Source organism: Ammodytes marinus (assembly GCF_949987685.1).
Source record: "Ammodytes marinus genome assembly, chromosome: 22".
NCBI classification, from domain to species: Eukaryota; Metazoa; Chordata; class Actinopteri; order Uranoscopiformes; family Ammodytidae; genus Ammodytes; species Ammodytes marinus.
The window spans coordinates 17717016-17735606 of record NC_137226.1 but is presented as its reverse complement, the minus strand read 5'-3'; the positions used below and the strand labels follow the sequence as shown (position 1 = coordinate 17735606).

Genomic DNA, 18591 nt, shown 5'->3' with positions numbered 1-18591 from the left:
CCTGTCCTCTTCTGCTGATCAGTGGCTGGTGAACAAGATGTTCTCAGTTAAATCAGATGCTAATAAGCATCCACCTGCTCATTTAGTACAAAAAGGAAAGCAAGCCTTACAATTTTTTTAATGTGCTTCCTTTCCCCCTAAGGTTATCATCCTTAAGATTTCCATTATTACAATGGTGCAGTGTGTAATATCGGCATCATCTCGTGGTAAGATTGTAGATGTCAACGCTCCCTTGCTAACCCTTCCCTTTGGTGGAATTTACAGAAGCTACGGTGTCCTTCAACAGCAAGAAGCTATAGTTACTAAAGATGGCATCATCCACCAACAGCCTCAAGTCTTTCCATAATATCAAGTGATGAGGTGAAGATGTATTTTAGTTATTTATTCTATAGTACTTCTTCCTGGTCTTCTAACACGTGCATTTCCCAAGGACGCCCCACTATATAAAAAAACGTGTAAGGCCGTTAAGTTTGTCCGTTCTTTGCTACTGTAGAAACATGGCGGTGCAATATGGTGGCAGGCCCACTCCTATTAAAGTATAAAAAGCTCATTATTCATTTTAAAAAACTTAAACGATTATACAATAATTAAAACATAAATTAATACAATATTCCATTCAAGTCTGTTTTGAAAAAAGGCCAATTCCCTTCATAGACATAGACACATGCTGTGATTATTATTAAGCCATTACTATTGTCTCGATAGATATGAATCGCCACGAAAACATAGAATATTAATTACCACACATTTCAAGTGTAGCTGTAAAACCAGGTATGGTCATTTATTGGCTCTGTGCCCATTTTGATTTATGAGGCCAGAAGAAAAAAAAAACAAGTCCACATGTTTAACACTGGTTTGACTTGTGGCGAAGCCTTTTCACAATCATATTTTTTTTTTCATTTGAGGTTTTTTTATGTGAATACAAATGTTAAGCCTAAAATGTTTGTCCGTCTAAATATTCCACTGATATAAGCAAATGACCTGCCTATAGGTTAGCCTCATCTTTCACTTAGAAATCGGCAGTGTATTTTTTTTTTTGTGTATTATTTGCCCGATGTCATCTTAAAGTTTACTTTGTCACATTCTTCATGGACGTTTGAGTGATGGAGTGCTTAGAAATTCAGTAATATTTTCTCCTTAGCTGCCTACCTTCCAAAGCAGTTTTAAGTAAGCATGCAGACAACATATTTGAATAGATGTGACGGTTTTGGCAGGAGGCAACATCACCTAGATACTTTCAAATACATTGAAAATTGGAACTCACTCGAATCTGAATTTGTAAGAGCCCCTAAGTTGTTCATTCTAGGTTGTGCGTGGCATTTAACATTACTGGGAAATATAACATACTCCTTATTCCCTGCACTGTTCACACGATCTACACAGTTTAAATAGAAATGCAACTAAGAAACACATAGTTCATTCTGTATAAGAAAAATGATGGTGTTGCCAAACCAATACATGTCAATGCCATGTTGGCACTTACAGTAAATTCCCTTTGTCAAAATCTGTGAATATTCCCTCAAAATCTGCACAACCTATAGGCCTACTGTATGTGTGCTTAAAAAAATCTGGTGTTAATACAAAGCCCTAGGCCCTTTAGATAGGTATGCAAACAAAGGGGGGCCCACCGTAGCTAGCATCATGCCCGTTTACAGAGCCTATTCTGTGTATCACCACTAAAACTTAAAAAAAAAAAAAAAATCAGCACACGTACAGGTGGCGGATCAAATGCTTGTTTTCAAAATACAGTAGCTGTCATCAGAAAAGGACCCCTGCAACCCGTTCTACAATCTCCAAAGAGAACTTTAGAAAACTTTAGCTATCGCCTGAGACTGACACATGAACAGGTAAAAACAGAATACTCTTGTGTTTTCTGCTTGCTGATATTCTAGTTAATTATGATTCAGAGAGTTGAAAGAGAAACAAGAAGAAAAACAAGCAATATTCCCAACAACTTTGTGCTTTCAAGCTGAAGCAACACATAGGCTACATCAGTCCATGCTTACAAATGAGATTTGTATTTGCCAGTTTCTTCCCTTTTCGTCCGAGATGTTTTCATTAATTATTCTAATCAAAATCTAATTTATCTTTGCTGATAATTATTGACTGCGTGCGAAGGTTAGTCATCTGGAAAGCCAATTTGCGTGCTGTGTCTATCTCTCTTTGAGTTATTAGTTCCCCTAGTGCAAATTATTATCATTATTATGTATGTGTTTGTTACCTTTTGTTTTCTCCGTTTGGAGTCAGATGTCTGTGAATGAGCAGAAACAGCTGCAGTACATAGAGTTGCTGAAGCCATTTTGTTCTTGGGGCTGGACCCACCACACAGGAGAACAATGTCCCACTGTAGCTTACCCTGAGCCCCCATAATAAAACAAACAGTCACCGAGGCCATGTTTACATGGTAACGGTCTCAGTGAAAAAGGGAAGGTTTTCCTTTGATGTTTTCTTGTTTCCTTGTTCGGAGGCAATTGTTTTGAAAATCTTCCCGTGCACATGGTTTCGGAAAAATGGAAACCAATATATCTGTAGTGCGCATGCCAGGCCAGTAGTTGGCGGTGCTCCTTAGTAGATGATAGCATTTCTGTTGCATCCGCTGTCGACTGTAAGATCAAATGACCCCCCAGAATAAAAACACGCACCTGCACATGAACGCTCCTTTTTCTCAGCTCTGCGAAAAAACAACAACTAACCTAAACAAACCAAAACATCTTTCTTTTCTAAATGTTTTGCTGAATACTCTGCTGATCTGTGATGCATGAAGACACCAGATGCTTCTTAAAGCCAGGCTATTTCACTTACTTTGAGAAGTCTGAACTACAGAACTTCCTGACTCAATCTTCATTTGTTGCAAGAGAAAAAAAAATGTTTTTCTAAGAGCCGTGCTGCGCTGCTGGACCTCCAAAGGAAATGTTCTGAGGCAGGGACAAGAGGGACATATCAGCACTAACACTTTCCTGGGTGAGCATTTAAAAGGTACACTATGTCACTTTGGATGTGTGTCAGAGCAGTGAACATTGTCTGAGGTATATTCTCATAACTGAATAGACAAACTTTACTCACAGGAAAAATTGGATCTCTGGAACACTGTTTGAAGTTAGAAAGCTCCCTGAAAAGTTACTGTTTCACTGTTGTTGTTTGCAGCAGCAGGGCCCACCGTTTGGTTTACAATCAAAAACATATTCTAGTCTTACGTTTGGTTCAAGGTGCCTCTAAATAATTTTGTTTATATTGATGATGATAGAATTATTCAATACTAAGAATGACATGCAGTGAAAATATGTTTTGTAAACTAACTGTAGGCTCTGCAAAAATCCGCCCTCCCCTGAAACTAAAACAAATTATGATTTCAGCTGTGTTCTAAAATGGCTGGTAAAAAAAAAAGTTTTTATAATAATTCCTTTGTTCTTCCTCCACTTCGTTTACTGTATATACATACTAAATGTCCCTCATCCAGTGTGTGGACAACACAGTTGGAGTTTAGAAGAAATTGGGACACTAGGCTATGTACTTACAGCCACACATACCCATGCTGAGCTGCACATTAGCACATTTCAAATGAACTGCGTATAGTTTCTCTCTTTTCCTCTGTTTAAGGTCTGATCTATTGCAGTTTCATTGGTTGCAAGTTTAAATTGGTTTACAGTATAGTGTGTGTGTGTGTGGGGGGCGGCTCTGGAATGTGAGGGGGCGGTGATGAGCAAACTGCGGGTTGCCAGATTGTGTTTAACTCAGCGGGGACCTCCCACCCTCGGGCTCTCCAACTATCGCCTCCAATGACAAGCACATTGGGGCCAGTTTTAGTGATTTGCAGTGCATGCTTTTTCTCTTTTTTTTTGGCATGGAAAAGGTGTATATGGAGACAATGACACACGGGTGGGCACGTTCTAAAAAGCGAACCCCTGCTGAGCCACTAAGCCCGAAGCCTCGAGCGTGGAGCGATGGAGACGGTGTGTGGGTGAGGGCCTAATCTGGCAACCCAGAAGCTGCAACCTTCCAAAGCAACAAACTTTGGAATCACAAAGACATTGCATTGTCTAGAACCGAAAAACCTGCCATCTGTGTTAAAATGACAGAGACCCCCTGTATCTTATCTTGTGCCATGATGCGTCTCAAGAGGACTTTACTTTATCAACACTACTTTGTTCTTAGTCTCAGCTTGTAAAGAAGTACAGCATTACAAATGATGTGATGCATCTCATCTCTTTGTGTTGTTTACTTGTTGGTACCTCGTATGTGGTCTGATGGGGTTAATGCGTGGTATGGTTCGGTTTAGAGTATGGATGCTCCACACACACACACACACACACACACACACACACACACACACACACACACACACACACACACACACACACACACACACACACACACACACACACACACACACACACACACACACACACACACACACACACACACACACACACACACACACACACACACACAGATCTACGATGTGATTGGCTCATCTTGGACCTCTATCACACGCTACTTCCTGATTGTTACAGTGCAGGACTTGAGGAAGGTGATGTCATGCTACCATGCAGGGCTCCACCTGCTCCGCCATTTGTAAAACACACACACAAAAACAAAACGGGTTCTCTTGTGAATTATTGATTAGACCGTTTGAGCTCCATTTTGTGTCTCTCCTATCAACATGTCTGAAGGAGAATGATGGAGGGGGCTGACGAGTAATCCATGAAGCTTAAGAATGCAAGCCTTCAAACACACACACACACACACCCTTGTTCACTAGACAGCCAAATCAGCGACATTTAATTGTTCCATTAAGCTGAAGGTTGAAACCAGACTGACATTTTGGCCCAGGAGAGCAGCAGCTGACATCCTGTTGTATTGTCCGTGCCATTTACCTTCTGTACAATTTAGTGAAGACGACGCCCACTGAACTAATCAATAGAAACAATTAGCGCGCTGGTTAGACATGACATCCCCTAATCCCCCCGCCTAATACACACACACACACACACACACACACACACACACACACACCCACCCCTCTATACTGGTGTTGCCCTGCAGATGCTGCACCATTACAGTGTGAGTCTGTCAGAGGAGAACTTCTTCCAGCTCAGCTCTAATCTAGATGCCAACACCCCAGGGAGGATCTCCTTCAACCAAACTCCCTGTGGGCCTTCCGTCACTGACCTTCATTCAGAGGAACAACAGCTGCTTCAGTGTAGCCTGGCTGAGCTTCCCACTGGGTAGAACACAGGCAACTGAGGCCCGGGACACTCAGGGGCGCCAGGTTTAGTCTATGAGAATAAGTAGATTGCAAATTAGTTTGTGATGATGATGCACGGTAAAAAGCAAAAATATAGTGATAATTATTGTTGTCAAAATCGCTTTATGTCAAAATCAGTGAATATCTCCTCGATCTGAAGGCCCCATGTAAACAAGGTGGCTAGGACCGACCCATCATAGCTAGCAACCATGCTATCGATATAGGCTAAGGATCATTGCTGTGAAAATACATGTATCATGTGTTTTTTAGTAGTAGGCTTCCAGCCTACTGTAGCAAGGGTGACAACAAGCCTGTCAACAATTAAACTGGTGTTTTAAACTAATCCTTAATCCCCTAAACAACTTTGTTTTCCCTCTATAACTGTCAGGGCTTGTGAGGCCAGAAATGTATGTGGACCCAGAAGCAGACACGGGAGCAGGATAATCATGAAAAGGCGTTTTAATGAAAGTGAGCAAAACAAGGCAGGTCAGAAAAACACAATGGGGGCAATATGGGGAATCCAAAGAAGTAAAAAAAAATCCAAAAGGGGAACAAGGGTCAGGCAGGGCTAGGCCAGAATCCAGGGGTAAAAACAGGCGGGGGGGGGGGAACTAGTCGTCATACTTAAAGGGCAGGGCAAGACTCACGGTCAAACTGGCAGAGGGTCGGCAACAGGCAGGGCAAAGGTATCCAAAAGGCATAAAGCAAAAGGCAGAGTCCCATAACAGGCTTGGGTTGTGCATCCATGACCAAACTACTGGGACAGGGCATGACTTGATGTGCCATAATCCAGTGCAGACTGCTGCCCATGGTGTGGGTTATAAAGCCAATGGCTGACGAGGAGAGTGGATACAGGTGTGTGGGGCAGCTGGCAAAGGTAATTGGTTGTCAGCCAGGTTAAAGGGCAGAGCGGAAGACCTGGGGCCTATCCGAAAAGTCCAATCTCCTTACCTATAAGCCTCCTTTCCTATGCCTTAACCCCTAAACGTCATCGGGGTTAAGGAGAGATGAAAGGTGCTTCCTATCGAACATAGGAAAGGACAGCGTTGTTTCAAATGAATTCGACTCCACCTTTCCTAACCGACGTCATTGCGCGACGGCGAGTATTGCTGACGTGAGTCACTAGCGTGAAACTTCACTATTCTCCGAAAATGGACTACAACAAGCGCTCGTTTGATCCATGCGTTCTTTTCATATTGATTTTAATCAGGTTGTCGCCAACAGAGTGAGAATCACTCCCATATATCCCAATTCACATGTGGAATAAAAAGAGGCTACACTTGTGTTGATGTTGAAATGAACTGCCCCCAGTAACTTCATTAAATGTGAAGTTGGTATTTTATTTTCTTATGGTGTAAATTATGTGCTACGAAAATAACTATTATGATGTTGGTCTTTTATGAGTTCTTTATTATCTTTAGCCTGTGTGTGTGTGGGGGGGGGGGGGGGGGGGGGAGTATTTTGTTTTAGCCGAGTTAAATCTTCCTCTCTTCTCCTCTCCTCTCTTCTGTTTTACCTCTCGTTCGTATTCGTGTAGAGTCGGTAAACTCCGGCGGTGGCCTGTTGCTTTAAATCTTGCCGCCGTAAAGGATTATGGGATACCACTATCTACGTTCCTTTAGCAAAGGTTGGTCAGGAGTAACCTATGCTAAAGGAGGGTTAAAGGATGAATCGAGGCTCCTTTCCTATGCATTTTGGTTATTCGGATTCACCTATCTGCCGAGCACTTCCGGGTCATCTCGATAGGAAAGGAAATTTCCTATGCAAAAAAGAGTTTTCGGATAGGCCCCTGGCGTGGATCATGCAAGAGGAAGAGCGGGTAGTAGGCCCAACCGTGACAACAACATTAACCCTGCGTTCCAAATCACATACTTTTTCTTTTTACTACACTACATACTAAAGTACAGAAGAGTTTAAGGGCCACAGGAGAGAAAGGAAATCAGATAAGGAAGATTTTGTTTTCATTATGTCAATACATGTCAAGAATAAAGACGAATACTTCAAAATGCTATTGGAGTCAGTGGGGCATTTATCTATTTTCCTAAATCTTTTTCTGGCATACTAAATAGTAGGGAAGTATGGGGATTGGAGGGCAGGGTAAATATTCATGATCAATTAACACTACTATAGAGACAACATTGTAGCAATGTTTTTTCAGCCAGGCCACCCTGAAGAGAGAATTAAATAAGACTAATACCTTTAATACATCACTAGTTAGTATTTTAACGTGTTCTAAATGTCTAAAAATGATCGCATACTAATTTGGAAGGTGGAATAGGGGTCCACAGCTCATTTATGCCCCTGGATCCCTTGGGCTGGGTGTATGTGTGTGTGTGTGTGTGTGTGTGTGTGTGTGTGTGTGTGTGTGTGTGTGTGTGTGTGTGTGTGTGTGTGTGTGTGTGTGTGTGTGTGTGTGTGTGTGTGTGTGTGTGTGTGTGTGTGTGTGTGTGTGTGTGTGTGTGATCTGGCCCTGGCAGTAAGATTTAAGTATTTTTTTACACATTTGATCCACTACTTACACTGTACAACAAACAGAGCCATTAAGGGGAATAGATGGGCTGTGAAACAGAACAACAATACGGAGTAACAAGGAGAGATTGATTCTTGATTTGAGAGTTCTCCACGTGTGTTCTGCTGCCTCCTGTCTGTCTCTCTGTCTGTCTGTCTGCTGTCTGTCTGTCTGTCTGTCTGTCTGTCTGTCTGTCTGTCTGTCTGTCTGTCTGTCTGTCTGTCTGTCTGTCTGTCTGTCTGTCTGCTGCCTGACTGCTTGACATTGATTTGTGTTCCAAAGCCAATCACATAAAGTGGCTTTTTAATGAAGCGCTCGGTGCATCCTATTGTTCCGGTATGAAGAGAGATGGATGACAAGGAGATAGAGGGGACGTCTGTCATGCCTTCAAAGGAAAACGCTACAGCAGCAAGATATACAGTACAGTGACACTGTATTGCTATTTAGTATGGTAGAAACAGATTTAGCATGTCCCAATGAATGTGGTCGGATGCAGCATGCTTCAAAATACACAATTGCCCTTATACATCTGGTGGTGATTTTCAGTGTTGAAATCAGCATGCTATTTGGGGCGATTCTGACCCACAATCCAGTGCGCACCAGAAGTGACGTCACATTGACGGAGCCTCAGAGTGAAAGCAACCAGCAATGAGGCGGATATATAAGCAAGGGGCAAGATCAAGGAGCCATGTTAGGATGAAATAAATAAGTATGTCCTACGTGTAGCATATTACTTACTGCAGGCCAACTATAGATTATTTTGATTGTGAACGCAGCCATTATCTGAGGAAGCTATAGGACTGGAACAGGACAAGATGGGAATGAAAGAGGGATGATCAGAACGGAGAGAGAGAAAGAGAGAGAGAGAGAGAGAGAGAGAGAGAGAGAAAGAGAAAGAGAAAGAGAAAGAGAAAGAGAGAGAGAGCTCAGTATTGTGGTTTGAGAGTCAGAGAGAGATAAAAAAAAGAAAGAGCTGGAGGACGAACCAGTGTATATGAAAGCTACAGTATAGTTGTATTAATGTGCAAAGTATTAAAAAAAAAAAGCCGTCCGCGAATAAATTAGCCGGCTCTCCCCTCTGGGATTACTAATGTAATTATTTGAAGGAGGGTTTCTCATTAGAATGTGCAGAGGTGTGGAAGACCTGCGGAACTAAAACGGAGAGACAGAGACGGAGCGTAGAGGGTTTTAGAAACTGGCTGCCTCCGGGCGCTTTAATTGATAGCAGACACAGATACCTTTGATTGGAACAAAAGGGATGAAATAGGAAGAGAATTTTTTTCTTTTTTTTTCTTTCTTTAGCACAAGAAATGAAGTAAAGGAGGGATAGAGAGATGGAAATAAGGAAGCATGATCTACTGGTCACAGATAAGCTTTTTATTCAATCAGTGAACAATCTCCCAAGAAATGAAATGTACTGTACATATTAAGAGTGGTCTCCAGGAGAAATACAGTCAAAGTTTGCCGCTGCTGTTAGGACTTCATTTTTCCTTATTTTACAGTTTTAGAAAAAAAAAATGAAAAGTCCCCAACAGTGATGGCAAAATACAATATATGAGCATTTTGATTCCAAAATGTAATACGTACATTTGTTTTAAAAGGACCGGTAATTCATAACCATACAGTAGGCCTATTTTATTTATTTTATTTTGAAATAGTAAAGGATCGAGCCAGTCAAAAAATTTTACCAAGGACACTAGTGACTAACAATCCCTTAAAAAAAAATAGTACCATCACAATCTGCGTTTGACTTTTAACTGTCAATCATTCCATGCCAGTGAAGGCATCGCCCTTTTTTTTCTTTCATAAAACCGTACATATCTCATTTTGGAAACAAGCATCTCCATATGCCGATTGTCTGAGTAGCAGAAGTCATTAACTTCCTTTTTAAGCATGCCTTAAGAAAATAAATCAAGAAATAGTACAGCACTTTTTTTTTTCTCGGTAGGAAAAAAACCAAACAGAAAACACATAAGACGGCTATTGAAGAAGAGCATCAAAAGGTAGACATCTAAATGAGGAGTGGAGAGTCCCACCAAAACAGACAGACAGCTTTCTATCAAACTTTAAAGATGAAAGTTCCTTCCATCTTTATTTCATTATTTATATATTTCCCTTTATTCCTTTTCTTGGAACATTTTTCCCCCAGCAGGCATTAATTTGTGTTTTTAATTCAAACCCAAAACGCAAACATTATCCAGACTATTGCAGCCTGATCTAAAGCCTGCTCACTTGATGCCTTAAACCGGGACTGCCTTGAAAGAGGATGGTATTGATATAGTGTGCCAGCCTTAAAACAAAGAACCGCCCGCCCGCTCTTCTGATCCAACAAAACCAATTAGTGAAGTGGGGGACTGACTGGGGAAAATGGTTTGTTACTTGTAATTCATTTGTTGAGCAGAGATTGTTTCTACCTGTGTGTGTGACCAGAGGAACTTTTATGTACAGTCAATTCACCATCACCTCTGGCTTTAGGTTAGCTTAACATTGATCCACAATTACCTTCATTAGTAAATACTCTTTCTGTGTTATTCCCATATTCCTAGCCCAACATGGCTACTATTTGAATTATTTTACTTTTTGCAGTTATGAGAGACACTGAACAACCGGTATCATAAAAAAATGTCTTGAGTTGGCTTCATGATATTATTTAAGGTAGCCAGCACATCTTTAAGGCCAGGACACACCAGCCCGATAATCGCCGTCGTCAAAAAAAAAGACGAATCTGTTTGGTGTGTGCCGTGACGTCGGCCGACGTAGAGGTCGTCGGGCTTGTTTTGAGCCTGTCGGCCGCCGATTGAACTTGTTCAATCGGCGGCCGACCGTCTTTCATTTGGAGCAATTTGATTGGTGGAGGGCTAGCGAATCAGTGAAGCCCGGAAGTGAGGCGGGTAGCACAAACAGCTAACAACAGCTAGCCATCGTTTTAATGTGTTTGTTCGTTTCGTTTTGAGAGTACTCACATGCATCAACCCTTGTTGACTGCTCGACACCATGCTCGACACTCTCTGCTAAAAATTGTGCTCTTATGGTCCATAAATATAAATACGTATTTCTACCTATGTTTATGCTCTAGAGAGATGTCCAATCATTTCCGGCTTTCGTATTTTTTCGGGCCACAATACAGATTAGCGCCGCCTGCTGTTGTGGAGACATTACGTCCCGCGAGCGTACGGAAAATAAACAGTCGTCTCGGTGTGTTCTTTGGCCGCGACGGGAAGACTGGAGCTTCCTGAAACGGCCGACTCCATTTTTTGCGTAGTCGGAACATGTCGGACTGGTGTGTCCTGGCCTTTATCTACACTGCACATGCTGAATTAGCATAAGCCATTTGTGGTCAATAACACTGCCATCATCCACAGTCACGAGTTTCTTGGTGAGATTATCCGTCTCTCTTTTTCTCTGTTGCTCCTTTACAAATATGAAGACATCAGCCGGCACAATGTATGCCCAAACCCCCCTCCCCCCTCAGGCAGTGTTCATACATAATGTTGGAGAGCAGTACAGGGCGGGGGGGGGGTCAAAGTGTGACATGGTCTTGTTATGTTAAACACAGTCAGACACTTTACTTAAAATAGTGCAAAGGAATTTAAAAGAAAAAAATACTGAAAAGCTCTTTTTTCTCTATTGAACAAGACAAATTGCTAAGGGACATTAAAAGACTTAATAATCACCAAAAGGGGCCGAGCAGCTTGACAGAGAAGTTAAAACAGCACAGATAAGCGTTTACATTACTGAGAGAGATAGACCCCAGACGGGAACGTATAACAACCACACACTCTCTTCACACCAATATCCACACGTTTTTTTTTAGGAAAGCAAATAAAGCAACCACTTGGCAATCTTTAAATAAAACCTTCAAGTTTTTTTTTTAACATTGACAAAGAACATTTACATAGAGCAGTAAAATGACACATAGTTACAGCTTTACCCCTTATTAAAAAAGAGATCAAATGTTCTACCTGTGGGGCGCCCGTAGCTCAGTGGGTAGGGCGCCCCCCCCTCAAAAAAAAAAAAGTCCAGTAGTGACTAAAGAGCTGAGCCAGCCATTCCCACCATGACGGATGGAGAGAAATGCAGATATGAAAAGAGGAGAAAAAGGAAGCTACATTGGAGAAGAAAAAAAGAAAAATGGAAGTGCTTGATGGTTTGCTTCTTGTCCGGTTAAGAAGCTTATGAGGGCTGTAACGAGTTCCCCCGGGGGACCGTGTTAACATGTCTGACACCACCACTCCCACACAGCCCGGGGGCAGAGACCTCTCGCTGCCCTCGCACACGCGCTTTGATCTCACATTATGTACACACACACACACACACACACACACACACACACACACACACACACACACACACACACACACACACACACACACACACACACACGTTTGTAAGGCTATGCTTGTGAGGATATTCATCAACATAATGCATTCCCAAGCCCCTTACCCTAACCCTAACCGAAACCTATTTGTACCCGAACCTAGTCTCAACCCCTCAAACAGCCCTTTGAAGGCCTGTCCCAAAGTAAGAATTGGCTAAAATGTCCTCCTAAAACTCAAATTGGTTCTCACAAAATAGTTCTACAAGACCCTACCCCACACACACACACACACACACACACACACACACACACACACACACACACACACACACACACACACACTCACACACTACAGGCCTGAGGAGGGGAGATAAATAAAAGAAGGGTGGCAGAATGAAGAGGGGGAGTAAGACAATCCCACTGGCAAATGTTGCTGCTGCTGCTGTTGAGTCATGGCTTCAGCTCAAAGCTCTCTCCTGTAAGACGAGGTGTTGGGCTGGTTCACTCCAGGTTCTGACGTGTACAGTTCATTTAGAATGGAGTGAAGAAGGCCAACAGGGACACCACGTGGCCGTTTCTCTTTGTCTCTATGAGATCCAGGATTGTCAGTGCAGTAGAAGAGGACACACATAAAAACATGTCCATTTGTCCCAAGGTATAAGCGCCTCTTATCGCTGGTCAAACGCGTGTGCTTTGAGCCATAGCGTTGCGATGAAGAAATGATGATGGTGGCACGTAAAATAACATTAACAGCGTGTGCTAGCGTCTCTGTGTCCGTAATGTACAGTAGTCCCCCTCCATCTCTGTACGTTGTAAGTGAAGAGGTAAATCTCCCACCCTGTGTCTGATATTTACAGTTTGCCGGTGGGTTCACAGCCCTTCCTTGGCTGCTCTCTCCAGCTTGGCGGCGGAGGCTCTGTGGCCGGCCTCCTCCAGTCATGTGGTCCTGGGGTTGGGCAGGTCGAAGACGATGGGCGCGTTCATGGGCTGGAAGTTGACGGTGCAGGCCGAGGCGTTGATGAATGTGGTGGTGCCGTCCGTCATCATGCCGTAACCTGGGAGAGGAGGGCGAATAGGTTTAAAGGTCACCTATCATGCAAAAAATGCTCTTTATCATGGTGTTTCAACATCAATATGGGGGTTCAAACAAGCCGTTAAGTTTTCCCCCAATATGATGTCATAAGGGGGGAAAAGTCTTACACAAGGAGACATGACTTATTGTGTTGGTGAAGAGGTGACTTTTGTTTGAGTATGTTTTCTGTTTCCATATTAACCTGCAATTTTATTGTATTTAAATGTTCTATTTCTATTCATTAGCTTTTAAATGTTTTATTTCTATTCATTCACTTTTCTAATGTGTATTATGTATTGTAATCTTGCCCCTGTAAAGCACTTTGAATGGCCTTGTGTCTGAATTGTGCTGTAGAAATAAACTTGCCTTGCCTTCCTTTTCGTTTTCCGATTTGACTATCTTCTATTTTTAAAATACGTATAAATGACTTTTCTACGCGTGAGAAATGGTGTGTTTAACAACCTAAAAGTGATATCAATTCATTTGATTGGGCCACTATTTGGCAGCAGAACAAACTGTTAACACAGCACTGACATATTATCACCTCACAAAGTAAGCATGATGACTATTTTGACAAAAACTATTTTTTTCCAAAGACGACCTCGATATTCACGAGGCCTACCATACATGACTATCAGGGTCAGAAAGTGTTTGCAACCATTTAAAATGTTCAATTTAGCATTCCGTTGTCAGGGGCGACTGTGGCTCAGGTGGTAGAGCGGGTCCAAGGGTTAGCGGTTCGATCCCCGCCCTGCCACCTGTGTCATAGTTGTTGTGTCCTTGGGCAAGACACTTCACCCACCTTGCCTCTTGTGATTGTGGATAGTTAGCCTGCTAACGGTGTATGAATGTGTGTGTGAATGGCAATGTGTAAATGGGAACAGGTCTCCCTTGCAAAAGAGTCTTCGCTCTCAATAGGATTTACCTGTATAAGTAAAAAAAAAAATATCATGTTATGCCTCTAGAATAGGAACGCCTTAAAAAGACGTGTCGCATAAACTCAAACACAGAATTTTCAGCAGTGAGGTTTTTCTTTTATTATACTGATGCAATAGTTCAACGGAGCCATTGCATTAAAATGGAATCTTTTACGACTTTTTTCTTTACTGCTTACCAGTAAAATCCTGCACACCCCAAAGGGATGCAAATCCTGAGAAAATATCCACCCGGTATATGATCAAATGATAAAAGTCATTCAGAAGAAGTCTTAAGGATCATAATAAATACACAAACACAAGAGCTCAGCTGTTGGAAAGGAACAAGAAAGCCCATAGCTGTGTAAGTGCTTTTGTGAATCACATCTTCATCACATATAAAGGCTGGGAGAATTCACTTTGAGCAAATGTATGCATGAGAGTGTGCCATTAACACACACACTCACACTCACACTCACATTCACACACACACACACACACACACACACACACACACACACACACACACACACACACACACACACACACACACACACACACACACACACACACACACACACACACACACACACACACACACACACACACACACACACACACAGACACACACACAGTATTCCTTTATTTTAACACCAGCTCAGTTGAATAATCTCTGCTACAAAAGGCACTTGGAATCAATAATTCTTCCCAATGGCTGATGTGAAAGTGTGACCGCTTTGACAAGCACAAGTTAACCACCATCACTCCAAAACGTACCACACCTTAACTTTGCACTATGGCTGATTTTTTTTTGAGTGGAAGTGTCTCTCTCTCTCTCTTCAACAGAACTGTGTGTAGGTCCTGTCGAAAAAATCTGAATACATGAATACAAAACACAACGAGGTTCATTTTAGTCTATCTGGAATTCTGTCTGAGCTAGCTCCTCACAGTAATGAAGAGGTCTGCTCTCAGCCTAACATTATAACCACTGATCTAGGGTCTGATCTGGTTCTGTGTGATGGAGGGCTGGAGCTCCAGGGGATGATCAGAGCTGACCTGGTAACCCCCGAAGCAAAAGCAAATGGTCCATCCAGGGAGCCGGCCTATGTGCATTGGATAAAATGCTTACTATATGGATGTGGCAACTCAGCTATTCTCTAACATTCACTTTAATATTTTTTTTTTCTTTAAGAAAACTACTGCACACTTTATCCATATTAACTTAATCAATGTAAAAAAGATTACCTTTAATTCAGTTTGCATTCAATCTTAATGTGGCTTGATTTATATAGTACAGTACAAGTTTGGTGTTAAGATGTTGAAAATGTGCGTGAACTAACAGCCTCCTACCGAATGTGACAAGACAACCACATATATACTGTGAGAGGTCTGAGTAGTGTTGAAAGAAAGATCAGCCTAACCATTCTATTTGTTTGACTTCACATTTCAGATCAATTCCATGAGTGGGAGAAATTCTTCATACTTTTTAACATGTGATGCATTATGTGTAAGATATTGTCCTCAGTCTACGTAATGAACGGATTCAAGTAGTTTTGTGTCACACCCTTTGTCTTACAAAAATAGACTAGTTTTTATACCAAGCTTCCATGATGCTAAAAATCTATTATTATATCTATGAGACTTGACATTAATAATTTAAAAACACTTTCTCCTCCCCTGCATGAACACAAATTCAACGATTTCAATATGCGATTGTGTGTGTGTGTCTGTGTGTGTGTGCGTGTGCGTGTGCGTGTGCGTGTGTGTGTGTGTGTGTGTGTGTGTGTGTGTGTGTGTGTGTGTGCGTGAGTGTGTTTTGCAAGCGCATGCTCGTACCTTCATGAATATGTCCGAACACATGGAACTTGGGCTGCACTCTCCTCTGGACTGTGTTGAGCAGCTCCATACACCCCACACGCTGCATCTTCTTGGGGACCCAGTCCAGGAAACCTGCACACAACCACGGGCAAATCAAACACACCCTCAAGCCATCACCCTGCTTCTTCTCATCCGGCCTGCTCGAATATGAAGAGATATGGCTCAAAATGAGGCGATTAAGATGTCTGACCCTGCGTTCCAATCCCCATACTTCCCTACTATTTAGTATGCAAGAAAAAGATTTAGGATGTCCCAATACATGCACGTCAATTGTAGTATGCTGAAAATACATAAATGCCCCACTAACTCCAATAACATTTTGGAGTATTCATCTTTATTCTTGACATTTCTCGAAATCTTCCTTATCTGATTTTTTCTCTCCTGTGGCCCTAAAACTCTTCTGTACTTTAGTATGTAGTGTAGTAAAAAGAAAGAGTATGTGATTTGGAACGCAGGGACAGTTTCATTTATAAAACTGTTTATTCGTCTGCTTTGTGATGTTCACTGTTCAGCATTAGAATAGGACAATGTGGAGATTGGGCAGCAACAGTGATAGCTGCAAGAAAAAGTATACACTAAAATACATCACAAATGCAAAGTCTACTGTAGGTCCCAATACGCTGCCGTCAAGGTGACTGTGTGCTCTATTTTTATGATCAAAGACGCTAGGAATAAAGCAGAGGGGAGTGCACGCCCAGTGCAGGAAAACTTATTTTCTGTCGGAGTCGCAAGTAAAGTAAAGTAAAGTAAAGTAAAGTAAAGTAAAGTAAAGTAAAGTAAAGTAAAGTAAAGTAAAGTAAAGTGTTACCAATAAATAAAAGCTCAATTAAGATGTGATCCAGTGCTATACAGTTGTAATTCATTTTATATTTGTGAAATAAATATTGTCCCTTGGACAGATTCGACAATTTTGCGTGATGAGAAAATTTAGATGGAACTAAATGACATTACTTAGCAACATAAACCGGCAGTTACATTATCCTAGTTGGAACGTTCTTGCAAAATGCATTTTACAGGCGTCAGAGTCATGTTTGTTAGTGTTTTAGCTTGATTTTTTTCTTCTTCGTGTTCTCGTCTCTGAATGTGTCCCCCTGTGTGAAGGTTATAAATGTCCTCTCCCATCATAAAGCCATACATCACATCCCCCGTTTCAGACGGCTTGTCTAATGGCAAACTGCACATCGCAGCACAAAACAAGAGACTTTTAGGGAAGCAGCCATAGAAAATAAAGATCAATCATAAGGCACACACAGACACAGACTGCACAGTGTGTGTGTGACAGGGATGGAGCGGTGTGTGTGTGTGTGTGTGTGTGTGTGTGTGTGTGTGTGTGTGTGTGTGTGTGTGTGTGTGTGTGTGTGTGTGTGTGTGTGTGTGTGTGTGTGTATGATTTAGTGTGGGCTCAGCTGGAGAGGATGCTGCTGATGCTGAGTCAATAAAAAACATCTAAGAATGAGTGAGGAGCTGGTGCCTCCATCTCTCCCTGCCTGCTGTCGCTCCGTCACAGGGATGGACAGAAGTAAACAAAGAGGAAAGAGAGGAATAGAGTGAAGTAAACAAAAAAACAAATGCTATTTTTCGCTCTCTCGTTTTTAAATATTTTTATGGTTATAGATCAAATATTCATCTTTTTCTACATTTCTAGGTCTACAGTATAGTGTTGATTAAAAGAGAGAGCATGGGGGCGCCCTTAGCTCAGTTGGTAGAGCGTCACCCCCCATGGGCCTCGGCCAGCAGCGGACCCGGGTTCGATTCCAGCCCGCGGTCGTTCTCTGCATGTCACTCCCCTCTCTGCCCCATTTCAACTCTGTCTCTACACTATCAATAAAGCATAAAAATGCCAAAAAATATCTTAAAAAAAAAGAGAGAGAGCATGGGACCAAAAATGTAAGAATATTTGAGGCTGTATGAATATATTTTTGTGATTTAGTAAAGGTTGAAAAAGAAAGATAGAGCGAAAAAGTGTCTCTAGAAATGACTTCAAGACTATTTGTACATTTTTATCTTTTTTTTTTTACCACCAACCACAGCGCTCACACTCTCACTCAAGGCGAAGCTAATGTGAGCCTCTCCCTCTCTCTCTCTCACACACACACACACACACACACACACACACACACACACACACACACACACACACACACACACACACACACACACACACACATAAAAAGCCGGTAAAATGATACACTCTGACTACTTTGTCCTCTGAATGTCTCCACCTGTATAAAAAGAAAACACGCCTCAAGTATCAGATTAAGTATGAAACGCCTTAAAGTGTGAGTGTGTTCTTTACAAGCCTTTGGGAGACGGTGGAAGGAGTGAGAGTGAGAAGTTATACGAGAGCTTTCTGTGTCTGGGGGTATTTTTTGCTCTAACGTGCCGCTTGTTTTAAAGCTGCTGCTGCTGCTGCTGCTTTGGGCACTGAGTCTGTATTACTCTCTCTCTCTCTCTCTCTCTCTCTATTTCTCTCTCTGTCTATATATCTCTGTCTGTCTGTCTGTCTCTGTCTGTCTGTCTGTCTGTCTGTCTGTCTCTCTGTGTCTCTCTCTGTCTCTGTCTGTCTCTCTCTCTCTGTCTCTGTGTGTGTGTGTGTGTGTCTCTCTCTCTCTCTCTCTCTCTCTGTCTCTCTCTCTCTCTCACTGCCGTTAACCG

The 18591-nt window shown here is 42.0% G+C and overlaps 1 protein-coding gene across 1 annotated transcript in view; it reads right to left on the bottom strand.

Moving 5' to 3' along the window:
- Positions 1-13008: 13008 nt before the first annotated feature.
- mpped1 (metallophosphoesterase domain containing 1) overlaps positions 13009-18591 on the bottom strand; it is a gene marked incomplete at its 3' end in the record, with an annotated part of 73055 nt that continues 67472 nt past the window's right edge. Inside the window, exons 5-6 of the mRNA XM_080050733.1 lie at positions 15895-16008; positions 13009-13127 (exon numbers count right to left, since the gene is read on the bottom strand). Coding sequence (XP_079906859.1) covers positions 13009-13127; positions 15895-16008 — 233 coding nt within the window. The remainder of the gene's footprint in view (positions 13128-15894; positions 16009-18591) is intronic.